The 25,494-nt window shown below is 46.1% G+C and overlaps 1 protein-coding gene across 9 annotated transcripts in view; it reads left to right on the forward strand.

Moving 5' to 3' along the window:
• Positions 1-25,494, forward strand: part of TANC2 (tetratricopeptide repeat, ankyrin repeat and coiled-coil containing 2) — a 306,929-nt gene that overhangs the window by 252,627 nt on the left and 28,808 nt on the right. For all 9 annotated transcript variants that reach the window (XM_037494899.2, XM_037494901.2, XM_054689747.1 and 6 more), the window contains 4 exons: positions 13,789-13,897; positions 20,009-20,131; positions 20,554-20,790; positions 25,074-25,259. In XM_037494899.2, the coding sequence (XP_037350796.1) occupies positions 13,789-13,897; positions 20,009-20,131; positions 20,554-20,790; positions 25,074-25,259 (655 nt within the window). The remainder of the gene's footprint in view (positions 1-13,788; positions 13,898-20,008; positions 20,132-20,553; positions 20,791-25,073; positions 25,260-25,494) is intronic.

Consider the following 25,494-nt stretch of genomic DNA (forward strand, 5'->3'; position numbering starts at 1 on the left):
GCTATTGAGAATCAAGTGAGGTCATGTAGAAGAAGGCCTAGAATAGTACAGAGCACAAAGAAAGTATTCAGGGAATGTTCTTTTCCTCCCCTTTCTCTGCAGTAATAGACCCTTCACCTACACCTTGACTGAATCCTGTGCTAATTGAATAGGCAGCAACAGTCTCTGCCATTAGCAATTTGGGGCACAAGACTTAAGAAGGAAACAACAAAACTGAGTCTGAGTCTCTTCTGTGAAATGTATGGCATCCCCAAGAGGATTTTACTATAACCCCTACTCGTACCACTGTGGATGCTTAACACCTGCAGTTGGCAACCACAGATTTTTAAAAAAAAAGAGACCAATCTAGAATTGCCTAATAAACACTTTGAAATAAGTCTCCTGCGAGAGTTTCCCAGCTGATCTCTTCTCATCCTGGAACATCTCAGGATTTAAAAGCTGAGGTACGAGGCAGCCACACTCCCATGGCACTGACGCAACAGCGTCAGGGTGCCCAGAGGAGAAAATACGGTGTTTACATAGCCAGGCCATGGCTGTGCAGTCTCGGCATCTCAGCACCATTTATTGACCAGGAGCATTTCTGCAACAGGCTGATGTGCTGGGACAAACTCAAACATGACTTACTACGTCACCTGTTCCCTGGTGATTAACATTGGGGACTGCTGAGGGATCGTCATGTATCACCCAGTGGCAGAGAGTAAAAGAGTGAACAGAACCAGGACTTAGCAGAAAAGCTTCCTTCTATCGCTCACCGTAGCTTTCTGCCTTCTACCCAGCACTGCCTCACCCCAGCTTCGTTTCTAAAGTATTGATCTCAGAGCTTGAGGCCCCCGGGGTCAATGAGATGGAAATTCACTGAGAATTTAATGCTTTTGGCAAAGCCCAGGACTTTCAAAGAAACTGGATGCAATTGCTTTCCATTTCAGGCGAATCTGATTAATAGGATTCCCCAGGCAGGGTTTGTCTTTGTGAACGTCAGCCCCTGCTTCCTGCCCATGTCCCTGTGTTCTCTGCTTTCTCTCTAGTTTCTTTCTAGAGCATCTAACACCTTTCAGCATTCTGTGGGGGGCCACTCAAGGCTTCTGAAACCCCACTAGGCCGGTGTCCAACATGCATGTCTCTGTGGAGGGAACCTCTCTCTGACAGGCCTTTGCTGGGCTTTCAGCGCGCTCTCGTTCTTTCTGAACTTGTTGGCCTTATTAGGGAATTAGACAGAGAGGAATATTCTAGTGAGGCCAAAAAGCAGTTGATCTTCATCAAAAATAGGCCACCCAGGGAGATACTTCGGCTAAACTGGAGAGAGTCAGTAATCTGAGGATGGTGCTAGAAAGAGGAAGTAACAGAGCCAGAGGTCAGCACTGTAGCAGCTGAGCTAGTTTTCTTCATTTTAAACATCAGACTGCCTGCCTATTGTCCCAGAATCAACCAGGCGGAGCTCTGACATTCCAGAAAGAATGGCCTGAAGTTGCATAGACGTATAACTGTCACAGAAAGAAATTAAGTGTAGATGTCTTTTCTTGGCTCAGTAACAGTCTGCCTATGTTTATCAACCTCTCAGTATCACTGAAAACTCTTTAATCACATGAAAACTTAAAAATCTCTAAAATCTTTTCAAGTTTTAAATAAAATATGCCCCTTGCCACACTTGCAAACCTGAGACCTTATCACCTTATTTTGATTTCTTTTTCCCACTATTCATCACTGTCATACTCTGTCATACTCTGAAATTAATCTGCCCTATATTTTATTCCCTCAGGCACTGAGAGATCAGATTAACTCACTAAGCCAATAAACCAGTCTCTGCTATTATGTTAATAAGAGAAAGGGTAGAAAACCCATTTGAAACACCATTTGCATTTTCAGTAAATTTTAAGTAAAGCCTTTGAGAGGAGTAGTCACCAGCCTTTGTTATCCAACCTTTTAGAAACGGGGAATAGTTGAAATTTGAGGGTCATAGAGTAGACAGTTAGGGGCCACCAGCCTTGTGCCGTGCACTTACGGCCTAGTACTTCTGCACAGCTTTAGGCTTGCCCTGAATGAGTCTCCACTTTTTTCTGTTCTCCTTTCCATCCTCATTCTGTCTGTGTTCACGCCAATCCAGCCTCCTTCCCAGGGATCACTCGCAGATCATCTCAGGTTAGTCGAGAGCTAATGATTTTGATATGAAGATGAGACTACCCCAATGCCTTCCTTTTGACTGTTTGACTAAAACACAGGAAATTTGGGAGCTTTATTTAATGAGTGTTAAACTGCTATAACCTAATGAGGTGGTGATTTGGAAGCCTGATCTGGGTTGCCCTGATTCTCAAACTAGAAGTAAATTTTATGTCAGGTGGGTAAAGGCTCTGTACTTTTGGAAATAGTTGAGTATTTGATTGTTTGCGACCAGAGTTGATTACTTATAATAAAAGTCCTCCTGAGATTTTTCCTGTTTTCACTATGTTGGCCAGTGAGTTACACATTGAAGACTTAATGCTCCAAAGTAGATGCCACAGAGTAGTGTCAGAGAAGAGGCCTTTTGTCTTGGGAAAAAATAAGGTGTTCTCACTATACAGAAAAACCTACTCCATGCTGGAAACCTATATTGCCTGCTTTTCGTAGAACACAAGCATCTGAAATGACCAGAAATATTGAGTTGCACGGCATGGTGATTTTGCTTGCTGGGTTTTTTAATCCAAACTTGAGTCTCCAGAGAGGATAACGGTTAACCAGCTTTAATCTCACAGAAGCACAAACTTGAGGTTACCCCTACAGCCATTGCAGGCTCCCACACCAAATCTTCAATCAGGGGGTAGGTTGTGCTTCCTAAAAGCCTGGGGACAGGATTCAGCAAAGTGATGGATCATGAGAAAAGGAAAAAGGGCTCCTGGAACTGAATCAGCCCTTTCGACGCTGGAGGAGTCAGAGCAAAGGGAAGGGGGATGGATGTACTAGGCATCTTCCACTAGCCAAACCACTGGTAGCTAGCCCTCCCTGCCTGGAAATCTGGAAATAGTAACTCTAATCTCAGTTCTGGGTCTAGATCTGCTTTTCATCCCATTCTTTCCTACCAAAGGGGAAGTCAGTCTTCTGATACCATGATTTGGATACGTGATTTCCAGGGAGAGATTTACTGATCTGTAATATTATTGGGTATTTGTCTTAATTTGCCAGTATATTGTTTTCTTTATTATCTAATCCAGTTTCTAACTCACTGTAGGCATCAAGGATAAATTGGAGACTCAGACCTGAAGTACTGCTGTAGTGTTGCAAGGTCATGGTCTTGTTATATAATGCAAGCGAGAAACGACATGAACTCTCATGCTTAGCTTGGAATATGTCCACTTCACCTTCTGTCTTACTCTGCATGAATGTCCTTCAACTTTACAAGTTTGTTTTCTCTTAGCATAAGTCATGGGACCCGTGTCTATTAATCAAATAGGCAAACTGTTCCCACCTTACTTCCAAAAATGGGCAGCAGTAACAATATTCTTTCCTTTTTCCAAATCCAGATTAACTGATAATCAGAAGCCTTCTCCAACCATTTAAAATTGAGAACTGTGTGTTCTTATAAAAAGTCACATGAAATTTTCTAATAAATATATAGAAAAATAGTTCTGCTGTGATAAAATAGAAAGAGAGCATCATTATTAATAAATTATGTAATACTGTATAAGGTGTGTTTTTTTTTAGAGGGGGTGTAGGTAGTATAGCAAATAGTAGTTAAACCACTTAAAATTCTAAAATGGGGAGCAAGTGACTGAGGAAAAATTTTGATAGTGTCAGTAGCATAGGAAATAGAAGCTAAATTTGTCCTGTTAATGAGTCTCTGAAGCAGGACTGGCTGAATGAAAAGATGGGAATCCCACAGGCTTTCCTATCTTATCAAACCAAGATGAATGGCACAGCAACCAGGAGTTTCCTCCAGCTTAGTGGGTTATGACAGCACATTTTCTTTTTAGGGAGTAGAGCATCTCAGCTGTCTCTAGAGACTTTCAAAAGCAAATAGATCTCCTCATTTAGTAAAATCAACCCTAATCGCCTTGTGGCCTCTCAGCTATGAGGACCCACCGCTGGGAGACATGTATTTGTTGTCACTATCGGCAGTTGTTTCTACCACCAATAATTTTACTTATTTCCATCTCTGCTGACCAGCTAGGCTGTTGTGTGGCCAACTTGAGTCTCCTAATTGGCCTTCCCTTCGGTCCATTCTCCACCAACAGCCGAAGTGTTCTTTTAAAGACACAAATCAGACCGCATGTCCGCCTCCTGCATATCCTGCAGTGACTTTCTATTGTCATTAGACTGGAATCAAAGCCAGATTCTTCAGAGGAGGCTTCTGCCTGCTTCTCTAAATTAAGCTCATTCACTCTCCCTCTTATTCCCAAGTTTCTGGTCATTTCGGTCATCTGCAGTTCCTGGGACTTGCTAAGCCCTTTTCCCACCACTGGGCCATTGCATCCAGCAGTTCCCTTGTGCATAGTAACTTTCCCTAGGGTATCACGGCCGAAGTCTCTCGCTGCTCCTTCACATCTCAGTTTAAATGCCACCTCTCCGAGAGACTTCCACTTGTCACCCTATCCAAGCACGTCCCTCTCAGTTTTAACACATCAACCATCTCCCTTTCTGGCACTTACCATGCGTGAATATTTGCTTAACATCCACTTACCTTTCTGGATGTGAATAAGCTTAAGGTCTAGAACCCCTTCTGTCACGCTCACCTTGGTCTTCCTGAGGGCTGGTAGGGCTTCTGTTTTATTTTTTTTTAAGATTTATTTATTTGTTTGTTTGTTTATTTATTTATTTATGCCTGGGGTACAGGTCAGAGGCGCGGAAGGGTAAGAGGATTCAGCAGAGACAAAGTGGGGAACAGAACAGGCAGACCGACCAAAGCACACTGCTGAGGGGAGCAGTGGGCGAGGCAGGAGAGGTCTGCTGCACCATTTGGGTTTCTCCCTGACTGGCCAGGAATCGAACCCATGCTGCAGAGGCTGTGGACAGCTTCACAGCACAGCGCTCAACCTGCTGCACCACGAGGGAGGCCCTTTCTGGTACTTTTTTAAATAATTTGTGAGTGAACAAAGGCTAGTGGGCGGGTGGTGTCTTTGGTCTACCCGTTACAGTGCACAGGGATGAGAAGAGCCTTGCACCTCAGCAAGCACGCAGGGAACATTTATTAAGTCGTATATGTAAAGCACTGTGTTAAGCCCTGCAGGGGATACAAATATAAATAAGATAGATTTGTCTACCAGATTTACAGGTTAGTGGTTTTAACAGACACATTTACTGTGAGTTGTAATTCCACGTGAAGAGCTGCACTGGAGGGGGAGCAGAGCTGAGGAGCAGGGAGGAGGAAGAGGGCTACCATCAGTCTTTCAAGCCCTGCTAGTGTTTCAGACCGACAGCTCGCTGGAGGCAGAGCTCTTTCAGCTCAGGAAGCCCTGCCGCTGCCTTCCACCTGTGCTGTCGGGCTGAGGAGTGGCATCCATTCTCCTAGGGCCGGTGAGACATTCACAGAACAGAAGGGCAGGAGAAAACTGCGAAGCAAAGTCAGAGAAAACAGACCCGTTGCTGTCCAAAGGATATGTCTGAAAAGAAGGGGTGCTGCCACGCCCTCTGCGCCCACAGGCTGCCACGTGCTGCTCCCCTCGGGCTCGCTCACGCCCACCTTCAGTGTGAAGCAGTGAGACAGGCTGGACACTGGAAGTGTATTGTGTATTCAGGTTTCCTGGGAAAGTCATGGAAAGAACATACCAAAGTGGTATGATAGGCTGAAGATGGAGGTGAGGATACTTGCAGAGTGGGAGGGTGGGTGTCATTTGCCAGGAGTTGAGAGCAACAAGGACACTGTCAGGCAGCAGCCGCCGAAGTTTAACTGTAGGCAGAGTTTTCAGATGGGAGGTGAAAACGACCAGGACTGTCAAGCCACGCTCACAGCTTGAGTCATAGTCACACTTGTTTCACAGTCAAACGACAGTAACAGATACGCCTCAATTTTAAGGCTGAAATGGGCAGTGAAATGCAAAGCGAATCTGGAAGTCCTTGTGTTGCTCTTCCTCAAACCCATCTGCTTAGAATTATTCACTCACGAACATTTGTTACACTTCCACTTTGTACAGGGGCTGTGCCAGGCACTAGGGAAACTTGGTGGAATGAGCCATCCATGGCACTAAAGCCATTCTTCCACTAAACACAAGTCAGACGCTTGGTAGCCAGCGGCAGCGCCTCAGTACAAAGTACCAGAGGGACCTGGACAGAGGTGACCTTCCCGTTCATCCTCGAAAGATGAGATGATTCCATTGAACAGCACTGGGGTGGGAGAGCACTGTGCAGGCCGGGAAAGGTAGCGGCAGGAGCAGAAGCAAAGGGGACCGTGAGGACCTGGGGGGGTCCTTGGGGAATTGTGAGATCTGATTAGAAAATCAGACTCCTGGCCAGAAAGAATGTTAGGAAATGTCACTAGGAAAAACTCTTCAGTGCTGTGTTTGAGACTGTAGCATTTATTCTGTAAATAATGGGGAGTCTCTAACATTATGAAGAGACAATGATTAGATAACTCTGATGCCGTGAAAAATCGCTCTAACCAGTGCAGTACGGAAGGTGGATCGAAGAAGAGAGACTGAGGTAGGGACACTAGTCATGAGGTCCTTAGCGGTAGTCTAGGCAAGAGATGCCAAGGCCTGTGAGGTGAGGATCGGCAGCAAGGTATGTGTGGGAGGGATATTTTGGAGGTACGCAGACACACTTGGTCTTGTGCGTATATGGAAGGTAAGGGTGGAGGGACCAGCACTCATCCTGCATGAATAGGCATCGTGAGGCCAGTGGGACACTGCCTAGCAGAGGGGTCTGGCAGAAGCAAGGCAGGAGGCAGAACAGGCTTGGAGACGCTCTAATGGGTCACTTCCAAGGAACAATGCATGGATATATTTAGAAATGGGACTTTGGAAAATAGGAAGAAAACACTCCAAGCTCAGGTATGGATTTGGGAGTTATGAACAAATAACTCAGTAGAAGCCTCAGGACTAAACAAGGTCACCCAAGTTAAGAGTATAAAGCAGGGAATTTAGAGGCACAAAAACAGAATAGTTACATTTAAATGCTAGAAGAAAATAATAAGCCAAATGATCATTTAAAAGGATAAAATTAGTGTTAGGGGAGAAACGCAGAGTAAGATCATGAACGTCACAGGGAGAGGTTGCTCTGGGCGAGTGTGAAGCGCAGGGGTGATGGCTGCCTGGTCCCCATGGCCAGGGCTCAGCTGGGTGGCCCTGCGGGGACATGGACACCGCATCCCTAGCAAAGCGGAGGCTTCTCAGTTAGGACTCTTGACCATGGGAGGAGCGGCTTTTGTAGGGCCATCTCTTTCTGCCCCCGTCATTCTGGTCTCACCGGTTCTCCCTCCTCAGTTCCCACACTTCTCTGACTATAAAGGCATCACACCACAGCACCCTTGACCGCAGCCCACACCACAAGGCAAATGAGGTCACTCAGATGGTGCATAGTGCCTCCGGCTGGCTTGACCATATCCCTTTATCACACCGAGCACACACAGCAAGACTCACGCCCACGTGGTGTTTCTCTGAAGCACTGATGTGTCACATCTCACACTTGTCATCCAAGAACTAAGGAACGCAGCATGACTGCGTGTTGGTGACTATCACTGGAACATTGGAGAAAGCATCTACACTGGAGATATCTGCGTCCATTTGTTAGCACACTTGGAGTTGGGATGGAAGCTTTGAGACTAGCTCTGTCCCGGGACACTAAGTGAAACCTACCAGAAAGCAGACAGTGCAGGGTAAACAAGTGTGGCCCAACTTCCAGGCTGTAAGTGATGGGAAGGGGGCGACAGGGGTGGTGTGATTCTTGCTTTTAGAAAGGGAAGGTTTTTTTCCCTCTAAAAATGCCTCAGCTCTGAACTCTTGAGGTTTTGGGAAACAGTGACCGAGTAAGGGGAGCCCCTCACCACCCTGCAGCCCTCGTCCTAGGGTGGGCGTCGTAGCCTCGGGAACCACGTGAAACGGCTTCTGATGCCTACAGGTGAGGATGGTGCAGGTACCCTCTGCTCCCCTGACGCTGCCTTCTCTGCCCGTCTCAGAGTCTGTGCGGTGGGTCCTCCCGTTGCGCTGCCGTGAGCTCTGGACACCGTGACTGTCAGTCAGCATGATATCCAGTGGCACCATGTCTGCCACAGGGCAGTTTGTCCCGACGGGCTCATACCTATGGCATGTTTCTGGTCACAGGAACACCACCAGGGCTCGAAAGGCCAGAACCACTTCAGTGTTCAACAGTGGTTTGTTTTCATTCATTCCTCAATCCGTTTTCTAGTCCCCACTCCCTGGAGACGGCCCGGCAGCACAGGGTGTGAGGGCCAACCCTGGGCAGGAGGCACTCTCCACATGTCACACGCCCGCCCTGAATGGGACGGTCCTGAGAGTATGGGAGCAGACGGGGGCATCGGGGCACCCACACAGACACGGGGTGTGCAGACTCCATGCAGACAGTGGCCCCAGCAGGGAGTCCTTTCCTTTTTTCAATATTAAAACAACACTGAATGAAATGATATTACTGGAACACCTGCTGCCCGGCCAGGATAGAGAAGGGACAATGCTGGGGAGAGAGTCTCCACTCTGACCTGCAATTCCCTCCTAAAATATTTAAAATCAGCAAATCGTAAATGTAAGGGTTAATATTCTCCTGAAAACCCTGGAAAATTTGTATTTCTCCTGTTAGAGTCACTTTTACCTTATTTCTTAGGAACCGGCTAGCTCTGTCCTTAACCCCTCTCTACCTGGATTTATACTAGAAAGATTTTGTGCATTGACAGCAGTGGATGGCACCACACACAACCACTCCCCGGACCCATGGGTTTCCTTTTAACTGTGAGGGTAGTGGGCAAGGTATGGAGGGGTCAGGCTTGGGTTAAAGCAGGGTAGTGCTCTTCTCCCCGCAAGATTAGACTTCCATTTGAGCACATGGTCCTCTACCCATATGTTTAAAGGCACGTATGGTAACTGTTCACTCCTGTAGTGTAGTACCATGTTAGTCGCTATGGAGACCACAGAGAAATACTAAGGGCCCATACTGAGTGCATCTCCCTTGGCTCTGGCCACAGCCCTGACAGATCGCCATTAGCAGCTCTGTCTTGGTGCCTGGATAGCTTATCCAAGGTTGCAGAGCCTGCAAGTGACAGAGCCAGGATTTGAATAAAAATGTGTTGGATTTTGTTTCAGAGAGGAAGAGGCAACACTGTGAACGCAGGGGGGGAAATCTGTGAGGTGACTTTGAACCCCAGGGCGATCTCCTTGTGTAAGCCGTGAGGAAATCATTCTTCTGCCCTCCCTACTGCCTCCCATTGGTCTTCACAACCACTTGTGAACCCACATTACAGTTAATCTGGCTGACCCGCATCTTCCAGGGTGAGGAAACAGGTGTCTCGAGCCTGCCTGCAGTTGTGGCATGCTGGCGGGGCCACACTCTTTCTCAACTGCTCTCCCGAAGTGCCGATCGGAAAATGTCCAAGTTAACAGCTGTTGGTTTTAATTATGTCAAGTGTTCAGAGTTTGTGCCATATAAAGGGGCATCTCGTTCTTTATGTTCGTTGACTTTTTCACACAAATGTGCCCAGAAATGAGAGCTGCATTCCTAATCTCATTGTGATGGCAAAACTAGGTTTCTGCAGCCCCTGCGTTTTCATGTCAGCTCTTTCCTGTCCTCGCCCTGCAGGCTGGGGTCTGTCCTTCTACCTCACTGCGTTTCCGTCAGTCTCCCACCATCATGTTATGACAGGTATTAACTCCTGTACCTGCAGCATAAGTGTTCGTGGGAATCTAAGAAAGTATTCAAAGTATTTTGAAAACTATAATGTACAGTACAAACATAAGATTATATCACTCACTCATTCTGCAAACATGTGCTCCTGTGGCCTGCAATTATATATGTGGAAAGAATATGATTTCCATCCACAAAGTGTCTAGTGGGAAGACCAGCAAGCAGGAGACAGAGGTGCCACCGTGAGTGCCATGAGGAGGTGTGTACAGGACCCTCAGGGACAGAACCCCTGGGTTTGTCTGGGGGACCAGGGAAGGTTTCACAAAGAGATGGTGTGGACCAAGACTCAGAAATCAGGGAAGGGAATTCCAGGCAAAGGGAAAGCATGTTGGAAACCTAAAATAATTTAGTGTGTCTGGAATTAAAGTGCAAGGAGGTGAAGAGAGCCAAATAGACAAGGGACAAATTATGGGGAGTCTTTGAATCCCATGCTGAGGAGTTTAGATTATGAGTAGAAGGAAATATAAAGCCATTGATAAATTTTGAGCAGTATTTTGGCCGAGTTTTTGCAGTGTAGTTTTTTTGCCGTGTAGTTTTTTTTGCCATGGGCTAGGGGGAAGATGGTGGAGAAAATAAGGCTTTTGTGATCATCAAGGAGAGAAAGTGTAAAGAGAGAAAAACAACTGCCAAGATTTATGACTGTGTAAATGAGATCTTAACGGGACTTTGTTTTGACAGAAAGCTTTGACTTTGTCATTTGACAGGCCATTTAAAGTATTGTTTGAAGGCAGAGGGACCCAGCAGACAGAGAAGCAAAATGAGCCCCTCTAACATCTCCACACTAGAGAGGCCTCATGCTTTCCAGCCACGTGGAGGTAGTGATGAAGCCAGGGGATTAAATGAGGGTGAGCTAGGGGAGAAGAAGAAATGAGAAATAAAGCAAAGAAGTTACATCCTTGAAGGAAATGGAAGAAAAAGTAACAAGCTGATGTCAAGAAAAGAGAGTCTCAGTAGGGCCTAATGCTGGAGGGAGAACATAAAAAAATAAAAAATATCAAAGGTGGCAAGAGAGCCAATGAAGAGGCTACTGGTGATCTTAGAGAATGGTCATGCCAAAGGGATGCAGTTCAGGTGTGAGCAGATAAAAGAAAAACAGTAATAAATATAGACAAGTACAGTGGGACATTTTCAGACTGCAGGTTGGTGCCATATTTTATTGGAAGGCAAAGGTATAAATGGAAATGCCAGCACTCTGTAAATTGCTATTAACCTTTGTGTCTTAAACATCCTGAGCTTTGAGTCTGATGACTGATCAGGACCATTCCTTTATGAATAATGCAATATGATTGTGCCCCAAAAGACATGAACTGTGGTTGCCACCTCCTCCTCTCCTTGCCCTGTATCACTTGCTACTGTTCCTCAGTGCTGATCTCCCAGCGGGCACTGCCACCCAGGGCGAGCTGAAATGCATGCTGGAGGTTGCGAAGGTCTTACCAGGATTTCTTGGTAATGGTAGTAAAATGAAAGCACGAGGGTAAAAGTCTAACTGTTCTAACTTAAAATGCATTTCCTTTTCAGACGTGAGTTTTTGCCTTAGTCCTGATAGGCGTGGATTCTCATTAATGATCCAAATCGGTGGATGAGAAGCCTGATTCAGTAGCTGCAGTCACTATACACAGCATGGCTGGGTCACTAAGAGCAGTTGTCCTTAAACCAAGGAGGCTAGAATTTCATTGTTAATAACTGGATAGGATTTTGAGGTTTTGATATAAGGCACTTTATACATGTTTCTTACTATCTTCTAACTTACCTATACTCTGTTAAAATAGCCTTCCAACTAACTGGACTTTCAAGGGATACATAACAGTTCAGTAGCAATTTCTAGGTTTTGTGCATGTGAACTGCTGCTGGGCCTCAAAAGATGCTGATGGTTCTGTGCAGGCTACAAGAATTATCATATGAAACATTTTCCTTCACTTACATAACTTCCTTCCCACTGTGGTTAATCTTACGCAGTCACATTAGGTGAGCTGATATCTACTAGAATTCAAAAATTCTGTGAAGTCAAAGATTAGAATGTGGTAGAGTTTGGTTTTTAAGTCTCATCGAATTGCACCTCTCAGGGATGATTCTCATGTCAAATGGGAGCCCAGCCCGTTCTCTGAGTTCTTTACTCCAGCTTCAGAAAGAAGAAGCAAGAAGGACTGCAGTTTCTTTTCAGACTTTAGAGTGAGGCATCTTCAAATACCAAGACTGGCAGAGTGGCCGGTCTTGAATGGGAGAGAAAATCATCCGGTAGGCATTTGGGGTCTCCTTCCAAGGAAGTGTTGCCCACAAAAGTTCACTTGCTGGGCCTCCCTGGTGCCGCAGGTGGTTGAGCACAGTGCTGTGAAGCTGTCACAGCCTTTGCAGTGCCAGTTCGATCCCCGCCAGCCATGGAGATACCCACATGGCGAGCAGACCTCTCCTGTCTCACCCGCTGCTCCCCTCAGCAGTGTATTTCGTCAGTCTGCCTGTTCTGTTCCCCACTCTATCTCTGGTGAATCCTCTCACCCTCCCACACATCTGGCCTGTACCCTGGTTCTTGTATAAATAAATAAATCTTTAAAGAAAAAAAGTTCACTTGCTGTTCTCCCTCTGAGTAATTCATCAGACTTGAAACAGATAATGTTTCATTTCCCTCTTCGATGATACCCCAAGTGAAATGAATAGAGGAGTTGTATTACCAGTGATGCAAAGAACCTGCTGAGGGAGCAGAGAGATGGTTCTAGGTGTCCATAGTTCCCTCAGGCTGGCGCAGGTGTGGTGGAAGGCAAACCCCAGGCTGACGTGGAGACCTTTCTTCAGTGCCCAGTTCTCTTCTGAAGAATTTTATTGAGAATTTTTATATGTAATACACTATGCCAAATATATTGATTAAATAACTCAGATTTTTTGTCGTACATGTAAATAGAAATACAACCCTTTATATGCACGGGTCTTACACACATGCACACACTTTCACACATACACTCACATTTCAGGGAGCATATCATTAGGATGCTTTGGGCCCGAAGAAGAGAAAACCCCAACTCGAATGGATTAAACAACAACCAAAAAAATAGATGTGCTTCATGTGGCAAGAAGCCAAAATGAGGGCAGCCCCTGCTACTGTAGACTTAGGATTCAGGCTGCTTTTCCTCAGCGCTCTTGGCGCAGCCCACCCTGGGCTGTCTTCGTGCCACCTCACCACATGCCTACAGGAGCTCCACGCACCACACAGAGGCACCACACAGAGGCAGGAAAAAAGGAGGTCTCTTTCATGAGCATCCTGGGGGTCTGTTAAGGGATGTCCTTGGTGTAGTAGAAGGGCAAGCATGTAATGGTATGGGGAATGCTGTACAAGACCAGGTATAGCCTAAAACAGCTGTGAGGTGGGAGCCAGGGGATCCTAGAGGCTCATCAGGAAAGACTCCCTGGGGGAAGAGGCGGTTAATCCCCTGGGGACATTTTGAGTTTGAGTTACTGACTGTGGGACCTCCCAGAGGAGAAATCTTGTTGATAAGGCCAAGAAGTCTCTATGCTAGAGGACTTGGGTGGTGAAGAGGTCCCTGAGGACAGCTGTCCCAGAGAGAACAGACTAGGACCAAACAGCTCCAGAGGAACACCGCCACTTAGGACAGAGGTGAGATGAGAGGAGCTGACGGAGGCAGAAAATAAATCCGAAGATGCTTGCCTGCCATCTGTGCGTGGGCTGGGTGTAAGCCAACTCGAAATGACATTTTGCGATATTCACACATGTGATTTGAGTAAAGGACTGGAAGAGCTAGGAGCCTCCCCTTGCTCCCCGCTTGCCCTGTAGCCAGAAGCATATAGGGGGTCTGGTAACAAGGGGTGCCCTTGGCGTAGGAGAAGGGCAAGCACGTGCGGCATGGTAAATGCTGTGCAAGACCAGCCTGACCGGGAGCCCGGGTGGCACGGAGCCACGCTGGAGGAGCCGCTCTCCAGTGCAGGATGGAGCGAGTCACATGGCTGAACTGAGCTGCTTTTTCTTTGCAGGAGCGGTCACACGTTACTTGCCTTCTGGTTTTCCCGCCAAGAGGGAAAACTAAACCGACAGCAGACCATCGAGCTGGGACACCACATCCTCAAAGCACATATTTTTAAGGTAATTGGAGGAGTGCGGAAGATTTTATCCCTCCCTCTCCCACAGGTTTTTCTCATCGCTGGAGGGACCAGCCACCATTACTCCGGGTGGTTCCTGATTTCTGAAATGATTTTATCACAGAGTTGGTCCATCTAAGATCTCTCCGCATCAGCTCCCCAACCCCCTCAGTGTTCACGAGGCTGGGGACACCCACAGGGGAGCACACAGTTCATCTGTTTGTGCACTTGTGATTCATCTGTTTATTCAACACTTCCTGAGGCCACCTACGCTAGGCACTGGGGGGACAGAAACAAAAAGATGCAGTCCCTAATCTCAGGGACTTTGTAGTCCTGATAATAGTTGTGGGGTAACGCACAGAAGTCAAGAAAGACATTTGTTCTTCTGATTTCCTAGCGCACGGTTTTCTATTGTGTCTGCAGGCTCCATCCCTCCAGTCTCTTCGAGTGCTTTCCTTGCCTTGGGATTGAGAATCACAAGTATCTTTAATAGTTCTCCGGGTCGACTCCCCCCAAGGATACCTTTAAAGATAAAATAGCTCTCTTCAGAGAGAAAGATGGCATCGAGGGCAGCTCTAAGAACCTCGCCAACCCTTCTAGTGCATAAGCACACAGCCAGGGAAGCTTGTTCATCAGAGGCACCATGGTGACGGGCCCTTTGTTGGAATCATAAGTGTCTTGTCTAACAAATCACTGTGCCAGAAATGACCTTACTAGTAGCAGCAGAGTGAGACTGAAATAACAGGCAAGGTGTCTCATTCCAATCTCAAGTGGACTAAATGTCTGTTCTTCCTACAAACTCCAAGACCATTTTCCTTCAGGGGGACAGGGAAGTACCTTACGTGTTAGGCATCGCCACTTTAAACACCGTGAGGTTCTAATGTCACTGCCTCCTAGAATCGGACGCAAAGGAGTCTTTGCCTACTAGTATAAATCGAACTCCACGTTAGCAGATAAATGCCATGATGTTTCATTTACCCAATGTGATTTTGTCCAACACATGAAGACAGTGTAAGTCCTGTTGTTGACACGGTTCTATCTAGGTTGCAGCAGACAACAAGGCTGCCTGAGATAAGGCTGGCTCTGCATGCGACCGGCCAGTCCCCATGTGCACAGCAGTGGTGATGACGTGCCTGCCAGCAGAAGGGCGTAGACCTGGTGCCAGAGCAGGCGTCAGTCCTTGGTTCCTTTTTATTGCCAAAAAAGTATTCCGTTGTGTGACTATGGGCCACACTGTGCTTACCAATTGGGTGGCTGGGTGGCTCGTACTTTGTGGCCATCATGTATGACACATGTATCCCTCTGAGCACTGTGCTCAGTTTTTGTGTGGACGTGCCTGCAGACACCTAAAGAGAGATGGTGGGGTCACCTGGTAACTCTACACCTAAAGAGAGAGATGGTGGGGTCACCTGGTAACTCTACGCCTAAAGAGAGAGATGGTGGGGTCACCTGTAACTAACATTTTGAGGAACTGCCTACCTGTTTGCCAAAGTAGGTGCACCATTTTGTAGTCTCACCAGCAATATTTGAGGGTTCCAGTTTTTTCAACCCTGGCCAACACTTGTTAGACATGGTCTGTTTTTATAGCCATTTTCATGGCTAGGGAGTGGTAGCTCATAGTGGTTTCCATTTGTATTTCCCTAATACCAGTGATGTTGAGTGCTTTTCATTCTTTTATAATCCTTTAATTGACATTTAGATTTTTTTTTAATCTCTGAAAAGAAAGTAGGATGTTTGTGAATTGTGGCCAGAGATATTTCAGTCTCGTTTGTAGCATAGGGCGCATAGGGCGGTTTGCTGGGGTTAGTGTAGCCCCTGGAAGGATTTTTGCAGTGCCCTTGGGATTAGCTCCCTAAACACAATCCTCTAAAGTGTTCCTTTGACTGTGTAATCCTGTAACATTTATACCAGTACAGAACTATTGGCCAAGGAGAAAAGTGCTGTAAGATGGCATTTAGAGGGCAGCATCAATCAAAAGGCCTGGATCCAAGGACAGACTCTGCCACTTAGGGATCTGCTTGCTCATCTGTAAAATGGCAACAGTATTTAACTGTCAGCATTATCATGAAGATCCTCAATACAAGACACAGAGAAATCGGCACATTATAAAATGAAAATCTAACAAGGTTTTATGATCAAAGTTATTAACAATGATCACGTACCTGATAATAAGACTTAGTAACACGCATAAATTCCAGGTAACACGCATAAATACCATCTCCCTTTTGTTTCAGAGGTTCTAACCTTGCATCCTCCACGGCAGTGATCAGCAGATAGGGGTCTCTGGTTCATATAGCGTCTGTTGAAATCAATTACCTCTGACGTTTAAGCTCAGAAATGCCAGAGGTAATACAGAAATGAATAGGTGAGGCTGTGCTCCAGTAAAACATAATTTATAAAATCTGATGGTAGGCTGGATTTGTCCTCGAGCCATGGTGTGCCGACCACTTCTCCACAGTGAGAGGTGCTGGCCCCTCGTGTGCTTTTTACTACAGCCCAGACACAGTCACATGGATGGTCAGATAAGAGCAGTAATAATCCACTTGAGATAGTTGGATTATCTATAGGTCTATCGCTAATGATATACTTGTAAATAATTTGTTTTAAAGGAACTCATTGTATAAGCTCCAAGGTTGGCTTTTGATATGATTTTGAGATACCCAAGCCTCGCTAAGGTTTTTGAGATGAGATTGCTCTTGATCCTTCACATTTTCCCTGTTTTCTGAAAGTATTCAGATATCCTGAGCAAGCTCACCTCCGCCAGGTAAACTAGATATACTAACAAATACTTAAAAGAGACTATCACCATTTATCTCTGACAGGAGATGTCCCTTCTTTTCTGAGCAATAATTTTGGATACTGAAGAGAGTCTTTGCCTAATGTTATCTGAACCTGAAGTTCTCTTTAAGAATCCATCAGCTCAGAATTTAATTATGGGTTATTTTTGGCTACATCCTGCCAAGTAACGGGATCCTGCCTGTCACCTCTGTCAAGCTGAGTTTAACTAAATGGAAACACTTTCCACCCATACCTCATAGGCACAAAGGTACAACCCCACCAAAGAGAAGTCAGTCTACACACAAATCAAGCTGACACTGCAATCCTAGAGTCCGCTCTGTATTTCATGCTCGTCCCATGTATATTTACTCCACCACACTGAAGTACAGTTACCAAGGTCTGTTCTTACTCCTTTTCCCATTTCTTTTTTCCTTCAGCTCTTAACCAAATCGACTGTCTCAACAGCCTGACCTGTGAGTCTCTGAAAAAATCAAACCCATTGAGTGTGATTAATTTTAGCTGTTCTCCTCCTCACCAATAAGTCAGTCTATATCAATTTCCATTCTTACCTCCTTTACTCTTCCTTAGTAGGAAGAAATGTCCCTATTTGTTTTTGATTTTTTCATGAAATATTTTAAATATATAAAAGGAAAGCACCGAAAATCAAATAATCAAATACTATCTACCAGATCTAACAAATGTTAAGATTTTTCTGTTTGCTTCAAATCTTTTTCTTTATTTTCATGAACAAAATATAACACATACATTCAAAACTCCTGGTGTACTCCCCCCTTAAACTATTTCCCCCCTTCTCTATGGTAATTTCTGTCCTAAAGTTAGCATGTGCTTTTCTCATCCATATTTTGTCCTACATACATGTCATTCACAGGTGTGTGTACTCTTGAACCAGAGTAAGTCAATAGTCTGTGTATAAGCATGACATACACCTGTAACATTTTGTCTAAAAAGCTAATAGAAGAATATCAAATCGTTCCTTTACATTTTAAGTGTTTTTAAAGAAGTTATGATGTGTGGACTTCATAGGCACCCCAATTCATACCCAGACTATTTTATTTTTTTGAGATATTCAAGGAAATTTGAACACTTTAGATATTTGATATTACAAATTGTGATTTAAGTATGATATTCTTATCTTTTAGCGGCACTTATGAAATGTTTCAATATTACCTCATAAAATGCCTGGGATTTGCTTCAAATGATCCATCACGGGAAAAGGGGAATATGGGCAGGAGTATAATATCAATAAAACAAGGGTGGGCAGGAACTGGAAACTGCTGAGTGAGATGAGGGGTCGTGGCGGCCTCATTACACTGTTATCTCCACCTTGGAATGCAGAATTGAAATGTTCCCTAATAAGGAATGTTTAATAAGATTTATATTATTTATATATACACATGTCTGTGCACCTGTGCTTGTTTGTATACACATAGAAAATCTGTCAAATGATAAGCCCAGTGTTTGAATTGTAGCTGCCTCTTAGGATTGAGAGGGGAGGTTGGAGATACTTTTATTTTTAATACCATATCTCTTGACTTGATTTTTTTTTAAAGATTGATTTATTTATGCATGCAAGAACTGGGGTATAGGCCAGAGGCATGGGGGGCCAAGAGGATTCGCCAGAGACAGAGTGGAGAACAGAACAGGCAGACTGACTGAAATAAACTGCTGAGGGGAGCAGCAGGTAAGACAGGAGAGTCTGCTGCACCATGTGGGTAGCTCCCTAGCCAAGGATAGAACTCGTGCTGCAGTGGCTGTGGATAGCTTATGGGCTTTGTCTTAACCCTCTGCACCACCAGGGAGGCCCCTGAATTGATTTTTTTTAAATAAATTTATACTACTTTCATCACTCCAAAAACCTAAATACTAAGATCTGTGTACACACAGATATTCAACATTAGAAATCTTTGGACTGCCCCGCCCCCATATCTGAGTTGGTCTTCACTTGTATAAATCAGAAAAAGGGAAAGCGTCTCCTTTGACCATTTCTTGGAAACATAACCTTTAATCTGACACTTTAATGATTTAATTTCAGGCTGCATAAGATGGTTCCCCATAGGGGGAGAAAAATGCCTGTCAGGTGAAGCTTTTCAGAATGTTCATCTGCACAGCCTTCCTCTGGCAGAGCTCATCCTTGCCTGTCCACGAGTGAGAATCCCTCACAGGACAGCTGCCTGACACACTCTGGGGAGCCCGCAGCTGCTTAGGGGAGGCCAGGCCCAGCATCCTCGGGTTCTGGTAGAGGAGCCTGTCCTGTGAGCAGCCCCCTCTGTAGAGGCCCGTCCTGTATGTTAAGAGGCCAGGACTTCTGATGCCCGTCTGCTGATTTGGACATAAGTATTCTAGGCAGGCACACCCATATGGCACAGAAAAAAGCAACAAGACATAGCTTAAGTTATAAAAGAGAATACCTGCCAAGGGTCGCTTATTAGGACCCACACATTATTATGGACACCTTCCTGCCTGCAGGACTTACGCTTTCACTCACAGCCACATATTGCCGAAGAGTGTCTGACCCGCAGGAGCTTCTGAAAACAATTTATTCTAATTTCCTTTATGAGAAACTCCAGGGAGAGGGGCAAACGCTGGTGTGTGCAGTGGGAGAAAATTTGTGAAGACAATCAAACCTGTGTCATTTTCCTAAGGAGGAACAGACAAGATCATTTTAGGGCACACTGGTCAGGGTGAGGGGTTCTCACGAGCCTACAGGTTCCCAGCAGCTTCACCCACAGAGGGTTCTTCTCCCTCCCATCGCAGTCCAGTGCAATGCTAGGCAGACGCCTTCCGTAGCAGTTCTGAAATCGCCTAGGCCTCGGCATTCTCCGTGGGCACATTACAAGGCCTGGAGAGGCACACCAGGCGTCTGGGCCAGGCCTAGACGTGACATTTCCCTCTGCCCATGTTTCAGCAGCCGGAACTCAGACACGTGTCTGACCTAACTGTAAAGGAGGATGAGCAATGGTTTTCACGTGTGCTCAGGAGAAAATGAGATCACGTCAGTGATCATTGCATTCTATCTTTATAGTCAACTGAATTTAGGAGATTTATTCAAAAACACTAATAGAAAAGGTATGCGGGGAGAGGAAGATTACCTGGAGATACAGCAGGAAAGAGAGGGAGAAAGTAGATTTGTTGCCGGAGAACTGTAAGGTAGATAATTTAACTGGTTCCTACAGGGCTAGTCTTTGTCCCCGGCAGTGGATTGGCCGTCATCACAGCGAGACTCGTTCATTAGCACCACAAACCTATAGGCCGCAACCTGCCACCCAGGCACTCTTTAGCTGGTGTAGGAGTTTAACTGTCTCTGTTTCTTTTTCAGGGCTTGAGTAAAAAGGTTGGCGTGTCATCCTCCATCCTGCAAGGCCTCTGGATCTCCTATAGCACAGAAGGTCTTTCCATGGCCCTGGCATCTTTACGAAACCTCTACACTCCAAATATAAAGGTAAATGCATGTAGGTTCCAGGTAGATTAAAGAATTAAAAGTGGAAAAAATAAAATAAGGAGGATGTTTTCTTTGACTTGCCTGAGACTGTCTCCTAATTAGTATCTTATTGATAATTTAATGTTTTTTAAATGATTACATTTTACTCTGTGAATTGAAGATGAAAGCTATTGACCCTCTGCCTTCCATACACTGACTCTTACTGCATCAGGTCCTGCTGGTTCTGGGGAGTAAATCAGTCTCGGGGAGTGTTTGCTCTAGTCCCCAAGCAGTGTGCCTGTGGAAAGGCAAAGAGAAAAAATGAAGATGGTAAACAAAGCAATTGCTAAGTGCTACTAGACCCTATTGTGGGGTCCCAGGTGACTTAACAAAAGATACCTAAGAGGCCTGATGATTATTTCTATTTATTTTCTCATTCCTAGGTCAGCCGACTGCTGATTTTAGGAGGTGCCAACATTAATTACCGGACAGAGGTTTTAAATAATGCTCCAATTCTGTGTGTCCAGTCACATCTTGGCTACACAGAAATGGTGGCCCTGCTCTTGGAGTTTGGGGCCAACGTGGACGCCTCTTCCGAGAGTGGCCTCACCCCGCTGGGCTACGCGGCCGCGGCGGGCTACCTGAGCATCGTCGTGCTGCTGTGCAAGAAGCGGGCCAAGGTGAGGTGGTGCCTCTGCTGCTTTCCCATCTCCCCTGCGGCTTCCCTCCCACTCTACAGGCTTCCGACCTCCTGTGAGCCCAGGTAGAGGTCACCGAGCCCTGCAGGCAGATCAGAGGGAGCACATCTGTGCACCTCCTGGGGTTTGCCCTTCACCTTTGCCAGGCCACATGGCATCTGGGCACGGCTCTAAAACCTTTTAGAGGCACTTAGGAAACTGCACTTGTCAGCAGCCACAAATAGTCCTACCTGACAACCAAGAAATCCTCTACTGAGCACACAGTGCGGGAGAAGTGGAGGAGCAGGGACACCAGCTAAAGGCCGGGACTGGGGGTCCCACAGATTCTGACCTTTCAGCGTAGAGAAGAAAGGTTAGCCATGGAGATGAACACAGAGACTGCTTCCTCTGCAATATTCTAGGACCAAAAGGAGAGGGGAGAAGGAAGGAAGACAATTTTTTAATAATTGATCACTGGAGAGCTTGCTATACCGACAATATAAAATGAATTTTTGATCCCTATGGGGGGAAAAAAGAATAGAGACCAAGCTTCCTCATCCTAGCCTTGAAGACCCCGTTACAGAGGCATGCGGACATGATCTGTTCGTACTCAGACTGACCAGACGCACTCAGAACTGCTCCTCAGGCCTCTGAAAAGATTTCCTACATGTCAGGCCTCTAAAAAGATTTCGCCAAAATCTGCTTATTCTATAGTATCTCAAGCCACTGATACAAAAGAGCTCAAGTTCAAAATATTGCTGAAAAGAAAAATAAGGAATAAGTCTGACCTTGTCCTGAGGTGTCTTACCAAGGAAGAAAGTGGGGTTCCTGAGACCCCTTTGAGAACTGGGACCTTAGTGAAATCCGAGAGCCTTTGGTATTCCCTGAGACGCAATTTGGCAGGGGCGGGGAGGGGGGGTGCGGTCCAACACGCCACACCCCCTTCATTTGAACGAACTCTCTAGAAACAGAATGGTAACCCAGCCTTCCGATATTACTGTCAGTTCAAATTCTGCTCTCCCTGGGTGTGTCCTGCTGGTCAGCCCTGGCTCTGTTTACTTGTGCTCCTCACGAGACCCTGTGCCACCTCTCCCGCCCTCCTGCCTGACCCCAGAGAAGGAGGTGCTCACCTGCCATCCAAAGCAATTGTCTCCACCTGTGGTGTTGATCCCAGTATTTGCTCAGTCTCTCTCGCTCCATTTCCTCATTTCCTAAAGTCATGCTACCTTTACTCTGGTTTCCACACACCCATAAATTGTCTCCTGTAACCCCTAAATAAACCATCTCTCCTGCTATCCAGAAGCCGCCATCCTGGCTCGCCCCTTCCGCCTCTCCTCCAACTCCATTCAAAGCGTCAACCCCTCTGTAGCTCTGCTTCCCTTCCTCACCCTCTCGCCATCTGGCTCCCTTGGGAGGGAGAAGAGGCATTCAAACCATAAACTTTAGAATCAAGCAAACGTGGTCAGATCCTAATTCACACTTTCTACTGAGTCACTTAACCTCTCTCCATCTTACTTTCTTCCTCTATAAAAAGACTAATAGGGTCAGCATGAGAATTAAAAGCAATAAAGCCTTTTTAAAAAGAGGATGAAGTCTCTTAATCTCACGCAGTGTCTAATAAATAATACCTTTTAAAAAAGAAGCAGCCGCCCCAGCCTCTGGGCATTCAACCAAAGCTGCTCTCTCAAAAGCCACTGCCAAGCCCCACTCAACAAATACGGTGACTGCTCCTCGCCCCTCAGCCTCTCTGCAGTGTCGGCCACGACGCTTCTCCAAATGTGACCCGCGGTCCTGGCTTCCTCCTGCCTCCCTGGTTGCTCTCCCGTCCTCCCTCCTGACGTGACTGCCCCTGAGGCTGCTGTCCTCTGGCCTCCCCTGTTCCTACCTTCCCGTGGTTTTGGCACTAAAGTGGCCGGAGAACGCTGGCCAGTTCTTTTCTTAGAAAGTTCTTCAGCCTTAGTTTGTCTGATACTTTCTCATTGTGAGATTGAGTTTATGTTTTTTTGGCAAGAATACCACAAACACGGGCAGCACCTCACAGATGCAGCGCTTTGGGGGGTTCATGATGTTGATGTCTTAACAAAGGCATGCTCTCTTCTCTCTCGGCTAAGGGGGCGTCTTCCAGGTTTCTCAACTCGGTGGGCACTGCTTTTCCCTTAGTGATTAAGAAGTATCTCTACGGAGCTGCTTCAAGACCAGGCAGATACCATTTCTCCTACTTTTGTTCACTAATTTCAGGACATGTCAGTAATTCTTGCTGCAGTAATTATTGCTTGATATTTACCTAATGGTGATTTTCTGTTTCCCTCATTCCTTTGACATTTATTATTTGAAATTCTGCTATAAGGAAGATGTCCCTTCCCTGAATCTGCCCCAGTTTTTGTTTGTTGTTTTGTTTTTTTTGTTTTTTTTCAGTTTTATTTGTAGCATTATGGATTCCTAGATATTTATTTTATACTATTCCTCATAATCCATTATTATTACCACTATTATCTTGTTGCTAAGATTGCCACAGATTTGGCTCCTTCAAGTTGATTCCTGTACTTGCTCAACCTCCTTCCCTCCCCTCCCTTATTATTGTATGAGGACCTCCTTACTTCCTGGGACTGCAGATGTACCAAACTCATCTTGTAGTAGTATTGTCCCAACCCTGGAATCAACCATTTCTCCAAGGAACCAAGATTTCTTTTATTCATCCCCTTAATTTTTGAAAATACAGTTCTGAGGATAAAAATTCTCAATGACTCTCTGTTACTACTCATTAAGATTCAGACCACTTAGCCCAGCATTCAAAAATATCCTTGGCCTGTTTCCTAAAAGTCCTTTCAACTTTGTAGTTTAAACTTCCCCTTCATGTACCCTCCCTTCCAAAAGCTAGAATTAATTATTTCTTATCTCAGCTACTTGAAATAGGCCTTTTCTTAGTCCATTTGGGTTTCTGTACCAAAAACCATAAACTGAGCAGCTTGTAAACAACCTTTATTTCTCACAGTCCTGGGGGCTGGGCCCAGGGTGGTGGTGCCAGCGGAGTCGGTATCCAGTGAGAGCCCCTGGCCCCCAGGCCCTCTCGCTGTGTCTGCACGTGGGAGAAACATGTAGCCGGGCTGTCCAGGGCCTCCTTATCAGGACCCAAGTCCCAGTCACGAGCATGGAGTCCTCCTACCAGGCCCCACCTCTAATACATCACCCTGGGAGCTAGAAAGCCAACCTGTAATAACTTGCAGAGGCTGGGGAGAGGGGTCAGGCTCCCTCGGAATCCATTCCTAGGGAATTGATAATTCTGGCTGGGAATTAATTTTTCCTTCCTCTGAAATTTCATGCACATTTACTTTTCTCTTGACATCACATCCTCCTTTGTTGGACAGACTTCTGGCATGCCAGTCGCATCTCCCCTGTGTTGTTGAAAAGTATTCTGTGCACTACCATCTCACCCACCTTCTTACCCTTTGGGGTGCCTAGCACACGGTAGACATTCCATGAGTTACATGGGTGGCTGGATGGAAATGAAGTGCAGCAGAGCCAGAGGCAGCCTTATGTCTCTAGTGCTCCAGCCACTGCTGAACAGATGCCCCGCCCACCTGCCAGGAGAGGCTACTCAGTGGTAGAGACTTGTGGCCAGAGACCTTCTGGTAGATTGATCTTATTCAGGCTCTTCTTTCAGCCTCAACTTGTGGGCCAGCACTGCAGTTGTAGACACTGCTGCTACAACTCAGCCTGGCACTGAGGTCCAGGTCCCGCCAGCCATTTTGTCCAGGTGGTTGAGATGCTGCACTTCCAGTGGAGGAGGGCAGTGGCCTCTGCCAGAACCTGGTGGTCACATGTGTGATTCATGATACATGAGGTGTTTGCTTCTGTGGAAGACCAGAGAGTGTGAGCTTCAGAATGGCTCTCCTCCCTTTCATGATTTCAAAGTCAGTTTTCTGTGCCAGCAGAGCTACAGGTCTCTCAGATCCTGGTCTGAAAAGAACTATTTGAGGAAAAAGGAGAATGTACCTCAGGGAAACAAAGCTGGAGCTGGGAGTTTTGGGGGTTTGGTTTCTTTTGATGAAAAAACAAAAGGTCTAACCTTATGAAAAGAGCATCACCCCAGAGGGACATCTGCCAGGATTGTAGCCCAGGGTGATCCAGCCTGCAGAGGAGAGTACCCCCACCCGAATTTTCTTCAAGACTGAGGCAGGGATGGGAAGATGCATCTGAGTCACCCAGCCCCGCACAGTGGACTGGTGTGGCTGAGTGGGGAGCACAGCCCACGTCTTGCTCACACAGCTTCCCGGCCTTCCCCTCAGGTGGATCACTTGGACAAGAACGGGCAGTGTGCGCTGGTCCATGCTGCGCTGCGCGGCCACCTGGAGGTGGTCAAGTTCTTGATTCAGTGTGACTGGACCATGGCTGGCCAGCAGCAAGGGGTGTTCAAGAAGAGCCACGCCATCCAGCAGGCCCTCATCGCTGCTGCCAGCATGGGTTACACCGAGGTAAGGAAGCAGCTGACAAGGTTTGGGTGGGTTGGTTGGTTTTTTCCAAGTGTTGCATAGACACATTTAGGAAACCAGGAGAAAAGGGGTTGCATTGTTACAAAATTACCAGTCTAATGAATGTGAATTAGCTTTTTGGGCACTGCTTTAAGAACAGGGAGATTAAACTCTGTGGATTCTCAAATGCCAGGTACACTAGAATTCTGGGCCTTGAATGTGAGCATTGGAAGATATC

Source organism: Talpa occidentalis, unplaced genomic scaffold, assembly GCF_014898055.3.
Source record: "Talpa occidentalis isolate TD23 unplaced genomic scaffold, MPIMG_talOcc4v2.1 talOcc4.7, whole genome shotgun sequence".
Classification (NCBI taxonomy): domain Eukaryota; kingdom Metazoa; phylum Chordata; class Mammalia; order Eulipotyphla; family Talpidae; genus Talpa; species Talpa occidentalis.